General features: G+C 35.3%; 1 protein-coding gene across 4 annotated transcripts in view; it reads right to left on the bottom strand.

Moving 5' to 3' along the window:
- Positions 1-706: 706 nt before the first annotated feature.
- LOC110455963 (cGMP-dependent 3',5'-cyclic phosphodiesterase-like) overlaps positions 707-7,925 on the bottom strand; it is a 152,284-nt gene continuing 145,065 nt past the window's right edge. For all 4 annotated transcript variants that reach the window (XM_021506434.1, XM_021506435.1, XM_021506436.1 and 1 more), the window contains 4 exons: positions 6,327-6,426; positions 5,865-5,977; positions 3,108-3,253; positions 707-1,735 (listed from right to left, as the gene is read on the bottom strand). In XM_021506434.1, coding sequence (XP_021362109.1) covers positions 1,537-1,735; positions 3,108-3,253; positions 5,865-5,977; positions 6,327-6,426 — 558 coding nt within the window. In that variant the 3' untranslated portion in view covers positions 707-1,536. The remainder of the gene's footprint in view (positions 1,736-3,107; positions 3,254-5,864; positions 5,978-6,326; positions 6,427-7,925) is intronic.

Genomic DNA, 7,925 nt, shown 5'->3' with positions numbered 1-7,925 from the left:
TGGAAGGTTAGTCCTGTGTCTGAAGGAGAAATAATATCTGTACTATTTGGAAGGTTAGTCATGTGTCTGACGGGGAAACAACTTCTGTACTATTTGGAAGGTTAGTCATGTGTCTGAAGGGGAAACAACTTCTGTCCTATTTGGAAGGCTAGACCTGTGTCTGAAGGAGAAACAATTTCTGTACTATTTGGCAGGCTAGTCCTGTGTCTGAAGGAGAAAAGACTTCTGTCCTTTTTAGAAGGTTAGTCATGTGTCTGAAGGGGAAACAACTTTCGTCCTATTTGGAAGGTTAGTCCTGTGTGAAGGTTAGTCCTGTGTTTGAAGGAGAAATAGCTTCTGTACTATTTGGAAGGCTAGTCCTGTGTCTTAAGGAGAAACAACTTCTGTACTATTTGTAAGGTTAGTCCTGTCTGAAGGAGAAACAATTTCTGTACTATTAGGAAGGTTAGTCCTATGTCTGAAGGAGAAACGACTTCTGGCCTATTTGGAAGGTTAGTCCTGTGTCTGCAGGAGAAACACATTGTGTCCTGTTTGGAAGGTTAGTCCTGTCTTTGAAGGAGAAATAACTTCTGTACTATTTGGAAGGTTAGTCCTGTGTGAAGGTTAGTCCTGTGTTTGAAGGAGAAATAGCTTCTGTACTATTTGGAAGGCTAGTCCTGTGGCTGAAGGAGAAACAATTTCTGTACTATTTGGACGGCTAGTCCTGTGTCTGAAGTAGAAACGACTTCTGTCCTTTTTAGAAGGTTAGTCATGTGTCTGAAGGAGAAACGACTTCTGTCCTTTTTAGAAGGTTAGTCATGTGTCTGAAGGAGAAACGACTTCTGTCCTTTTTAGAAGGTTAGTCATGTGTCTGAAGGAGAAACGACTTCTGTCCTATTTGCAAGGTTAGTCCTGTGTCTGAAGGGAAAACAACTTCTGTCCTTTTTAGAAGGTTAGTCCTGTGTCTGAAGGAGAAACAACCTCTGTCCTTTTTAGAAGGTTAGTCCTGTGTCTTAAAAAGAAACACTTTTGCCCTGTTAAGAAAATAAGTCTTGTGTCTTGAGGAAAAATGAAACACAAGAAAGTTACATGTAACTGCCTCATAGCACTTTCCATTTTATAACATAACTGGACCTTTTTGCATTAATATCCTTGCTTTAGATAGCTAGACCTACTATTGATTGATGGTTAATGTGTTGTTGTACAGTTGAGCCTACTGGATGTGGTTGGACTGTTTAGTTTAATGTGTTGTTGTACAGTTGAGCCTACTGGATGTGGTTGGACTGTTGAGTTAAATGTGTTGTTGAACAGTTGAGCCTACTGGATGTGGTTGGACTGTTTATTTAATGTGTTGTTGTACAGTTGAGCCTACTGGATGTGGTTGGACCATTGAGCCTACTGGATGTTGTTGGACCGTTGAGCCTACTGGATGTGGTTGGACCGTTGAGCCTACTGGATGTGGTTGGACCGTTAAGCCTACTGGATGTGGTTGGACCGTTAAGCCTACTGGATGTGGTCGGACCGTTGAGCCTACTGGATGTGGTTGGACCATTGAGCCTACTGGATGTGGTTAGACTGGTTGGTCTGCGGCAAGTGGTCCTCAGCCTCCAACGCCAATATCTGATCATAACTCATCTGTTCACAGCTGCCACCGCGACGTATTTTAATGAGAGCACAGATTTTGTCCCAGTGCCGACGGTTATCTTCCACAGCTACTTTAACACTGTTTGCCGCAGGAAAGAGTTCAGCAAGCACCCTGTGAATAACATAGTTCTTTCAATTACAATAAGTTTTATGACTTCTATTTACTCATAAAGGTTATCATAATCATATATACTTATATACAACAACAAATGTACATGACTGCATCCTTCAAATACAATTCAAAATTACATTTTAGTTAACTGTTTGAATTTGATTCTTATTCCATGATTTCCTGTTATATCTGTACATAGTAATCATTCACAATTTAAGAAAACTGTTCAGGATTGAGTATCTGCCAGAACCATTAAAATATGTCAGTTTTCAATATGTTTCGGTGGCTGTGTCCTGCAACCCAAATATATTTAAGTCAAACTCACTTAAATTGCAATATTAGCATTGAAGCAATCACAATTACCTTTACAGGTATTTGCCAAAAAAAACCAGAAAATTTATTTATAGAGACTGTGTGATCTTGTCTATTCAACTATTGACCTCCAAAATAATGTTAAACTAAGAAGCAGTATCACATACAGGGAGATAAGGCCATAATAAATTATTTGCTAGATTCTCATCCCCGCCCGCCCCCTCTTTGAGGCCCCGCCCCAATTTTTTTTATTTGCGAAAAAAAAACGATAATACGAAATCCGGATTTTTTTCCCCCGTTTTCCGCTTCAAAAATTAGTTTTATATTATCAATTTCCGGTTGTAGAAAACTCGTCGTCTGCAAGTATGGTTTTTGTAATTCTAAAGCTGAAACGGCAACTTGCCATTCTTAAAGATTGGTATGGGTGTTCAGTAGCCGATACTAAAACATTAATGCAAGTCTTTCATGAATTAGCCGAAGGAACAATTGACAAATCTGCGCCCGTCGAGTGTGGGAACAGGGCCGTTGTGTCGGCCGGTAAATCGAAAGTGGAACTGACCCAGTGTGATGGCGCATGTACGGTGGGGGAAGTGGTGTCGTACCACGGAGCTTATTTAGAATTTAATATTGATGCTGATACAGAAGAGCAGTCGGCAACTGCCAGTGCGAAATCCGACGCATTTACAATTTTAATGTCGGGATTTTCTAAAGCAACAATGGCAGGGTCACTGTAATTAAAAGAGGACAATATGTGAAAAAGTAATGTGGTGTGTATTCATGTGGACTGAACAGGGAAATGGTGTTCAATGTGTATACTGCATACTCAAAGTTGTTATTAACAAAAAATAAAGATAAATGTACATTGAACATGCGCCTTTATTGCACTATTTTAACACATTTGCAACCATTTCAAATTTTAGGAAAAATAAAAAATAAAATTCGCCCCCCCGCCCCAATTTTGAAAAGAATTTGGATGAGAATCTAGCAATTAATTTATTATGGCCTAACAGATTGACAGCAAAAACAAATATTAAAAAAATTAATTGATGAAACTGCATACTTGTAAACTGGTAGGGCAATATGGTCTAGGAAGCCTATTTGTAAGTCAGGTATACGCGCTCTTTCCCTATCCATCATCTCTATAGGCTCTCGGCCCATTGACTTCTCCATGTCCCCCTGGGAGAAAAACTCCTTGTAGATCAACGCCTGAAAGAGTCATATCATGTTTGATTGAAAAAGGCAAAGCATATATAACGTCATTATTTGCCTTTTTCAGTCATTTATGTGGCTTACAAAATTGAATATATTAAAATCTTTAACATAACATGTGATACAGTTTATTGGTAGGTAATGATATGTGAGACACCTACAGCTATATGTTTGGTAGATAATACTATGTGCCATACCATGTATATGATTTGTAATGATATTTGAGACACCTTCGGCTATATGCTTGGTAGATAATGATATGTGTGATACCATGTATATTATTTGTAATGATATGTGAGACACCTACGGCTATATATTTGGTAGATAATGCTATGTGTGATACCATGTATATTATTTGTAATGATATGTGAGACACCTACAGCTATATGTTTGGCAGATAATGATATGTGAGACACCCACAGCTATATGTTTGGTAGATAATGATATGTGAGACACCTAAAGCTACATGTTTGGTAGATAATGATATGTGTGATACCATGTATATTATTTGTAATGATATGTGAGACACCTAAAGCTATATGTTTGGCAGATAATGATATGTGAGACACCTACGGCTATATATTTGGTAGATAATGCTATGTGTGATACCATATATATGATCTGTAATGATATGTGAGACCCCTACGGCTATATGTTTGGTAGATAATCCTATGTGTGATACCATGTATATGATTTGTAGTGATATGTGAGACACCTAAAGCTATATGTTTGGTAGATAATGCTATGAGTGATACCATGTATATGATTTGTAATGATATTTGAGACACCTTCGGCTATATGCTTGGTAGATAATGATATGTGTGATACCATGTATATTATTTGTAATGATATGTGAGACACCTAAAGCTACATGTTTGGTAGATAATGATATGTGTGATACCATGTATATGATTTTTTGCCTTTTTCAGTCATTTATGTGGCTTACAAAATTGAATATATTAAAATCTTTAACATAACATGTGATACAGTTTATTGGTAGGTAATGATATGTAAGACACCTACAGCTATATGTTTGGTAGATAATGATATGTATGATACCATGTATATGATTTGTAATGATATTTGAGACACCTTCGGCTATATGCTTGGTAGATAATGATATGTGTGATACCATGTATATGATCTGTAATGATATTTGAGACACCTACAGCTATATGTTTGGTAGATAATGCTATGAGTGATACCATGTATATGATTTGTAATGCTATGTAAGACACCTACGGCTATATGTTTGGTAGACAATACTATGTGCGATACCATGTATATGTTTTGTAATGATATGTGAGACACCTAAAGCTACATGTTTGGTAGATAATGATATGTGTGATACCATGTATATTATTTGTAATGATATGTGAGACACCTAAAGCTATATGTTTGGTAGATAATGATATGTATGATACCATGTATATGATTTGTAATGATATTTGAGACACCTTCGGCTATATGCTTGGTAGATAATGATATGTGTGATACCATGTATATTATTTGTAATGATATGTGAGACACCTAAAGCTATATTTTTGGTAGATAATGATATGTGTGATACCATGTATATGATCTGTAATGATATTTGAGACACCTACAGCTATATGTTTGGTAGATAATGATATGTATGATACCATGTATATGATTTGTAATGATATGCGAGACACCTAAAGCTATATGTTTGGTAGATAATGATATGTATGATACCATGTATATGATTTGTAATGATATGTGGAACACCTAAAGCTATATGTTTGGTAGATAATGATATGTGAGACACCTACGGCTATATGTTCGGTAGATAATGCTATGTGTGATACCATATATATGATCTGTAATGATATGTGAGACACCTACGGCTATATATTTGGTAGATAATGCTATGTGTGATACCCTGTATATGATTTGTAATGATATGTGAGACACCCACGGCTATATGTTTGGTAGATAATACTGTGTGTGTTACCATGTATATGATTTGTAATGATATTTGAGACACCTTCGGCTATATGCTTGGTAGATAATGATATGTGTGATACCATGTATATTATTTGTAATGATATGTGAGACACCTAAAGCTACATGTTTGGTAGATAATGATATGTGTGATACCATGTATATGATTTTTTGCCTTTTTCAGTCATTTATGTGGCTTACAAAATTGAATATATTAAAATCTTTAACATAACATGTGATACAGTTTATTGGTAGGTAATGATATGTGAGACACCTACAGCTATATGTTTGGTAGAGAATACTATGTGCGATACCATGTATTTAATTTGTAATGATATGTGAGACACCTAAAGCTACATGTTTGGTAGATAATGATATGTGTGATACCATGTATATTATTTGTAATGATATGTGAGACACCTACGGCTATATATTTGGTAGATAATGCTATGTGTGATACCATGTCTATGATCTGTAATGATATGTGAGACACCTACGTCTATATGTTTGGTAGATAATGCTATGTGCGATTCCATGTATATGATTTGTAATGATATGTGGAACACCTAAAGCTATATGTTTGGTAGATAATCATATGTGCGATACCATGTATATGATTTGTAATGATATGTGAGACACCTACGGCTATATGTTTGGTGGAGTCCCATGGTTTCGTCTGGTCAGACAGATCAGAGGCTGTCATCAGAAGACATAGCAGCAGTTTGTGGTGTTTGGTGTTCTCTTTGTCATAGCCAGCTGTTAAACAAAACCAACATGAGTTTGATAAAACCACAGTGCATCATTCAGTAGTTATTTAACCATATCAATGATATTTTAAGTACAGCTATCTTATAAGGGATTATAAAATGATTCAGTTACACTCCAGCCTCACCCTTTATAGTTCTGACTGATTCCTCTATTACAGTAATATTATATCATTCCTTTTTCTACTTTGTTAATAAATTAATCTATTCCAAAAAACTAAAATGTAGGCCATCATATTCATATCATTTAGGTGTGATAAATATTACAAGATTTCACTGACAGGTAGAGCTGCATGTTTTCCTCGAGTTATCTCCCCTACAACACAACAGTGGACACTTACTTTTTGCCATTGTTTCGATGTTCTTCAATATTCGTAAGTGATGCGCTAAGTCAGTGGCTAATATGATGTCCCTCATCAAATCTAAAGCTTGCTGATAATCCTAAAAAGTAAAACCAAAACGTTATTAATTCCATAGTCACCAGAAGCTTGAGACATCCAAAACCAAAATCGCAATGGTCTTTTGTATCCCCTGTTCCCGTATCACCAAGCAAGAGGCTCATAGACCTTAATTATACACCTATAGTTTTACTTCTTATTTGTATTTGCAATTTGCTTTGCTTTATGATTTGATTTCAACATATAAAACACCTATGGCTTTTAAAGTGGGTCAATATCTCCCATGTAAGCCAGGTACACGTCAAATATGATGCCTCTTGGTTCAATATTAGTTATCTTCATTTCTTTAAAATTTTATTAAATCAAGGGTTAAATATACAAATGATAAAACAGATTTGTGATTTACATGTACTTCTACCAAAATTGGGCAAGAATACCGTTTGTCAAATACAGCCCTGGCCTCTTACATACAAAGTGACTGAGAGATAATAAAGAAAAGAGAGATCCAACACTCCTTATGTAGAAAATGCGGTAGTGATCCGGGGTGGATCCACAGGGGATTTACTAGTGATCCTAACTATAGATACATTANACTATGTGCGATACCATGTATATGATTTGTAATGATATGTGAGACACCTAAAGCTATATGTTTGGTAGATAATGATATGTGTGATACCATGTATATGATTTGTAATGATATGTGAGACACCTAAAGCTATATGTTTGGTAGATAATGATATGTGTGATACCATGTATATGATTTGTAATGATATGTGAGACACCTAAAGCTATATGTTTGGTAGATAATGATATGTGTGATACCATGTATATGATTTGTAATGATATGTGAGACACCTAAAGCTATATGTTTGGTAGATAATGATATGTGTGATACCATGTATATGATTTGTAATGATATGTGAGACACCTAAAGCTATATGTTTGGTAGATAATGATATGTGTGATACCATGTATATGATTTGTAATGATATGTGAGACACCTAAAGCTATATGTTTGGTAGATAATGATATGTGTGATACCATGTATATGATTTGTAATGATATGTGAGACACCTAAAGCTATATGTTTGGTAGATAATGATATGTGTGATACCATGTATATGATTTGTAATGATATGTGAGACACCTAAAGCTATATGTTTGGTAGATAATGATATGTGTGATACCATGTATATGATTTGTAATGATATGTGAGACACCTAAAGCTATATGTTTGGTAGATAATGATATGTGTGATACCATGTATATGATTTGTAATGATATGTGAGACACCTAAAGCTATATGTTTGGTAGATAATGATATGTGTGATACCATGTATATGATTTGTAATGATATGTGAGACACCTAAAGCTATATGTTTGGTAGATAATGATATGTGTGATACCATGTATATGATTTGTAATGATATGTGAGACACCTAAAGCTATATGTTTGGTAGATAATGATATGTGTGATACCATGTATATGATTTGTAATGATATGTGAGACACCTAAAGCTATATGTTTGGTAGATAATG

Source organism: Mizuhopecten yessoensis, unplaced genomic scaffold, assembly GCF_002113885.1.
Source record: "Mizuhopecten yessoensis strain PY_sf001 unplaced genomic scaffold, ASM211388v2 scaffold8447, whole genome shotgun sequence".
Lineage (NCBI taxonomy): Eukaryota > Metazoa > Mollusca > Bivalvia > Pectinida > Pectinidae > Mizuhopecten > Mizuhopecten yessoensis.
Note: the sequence above shows the minus strand (reverse complement) of the source record. Positions and strands in the feature narration are given on the sequence as shown.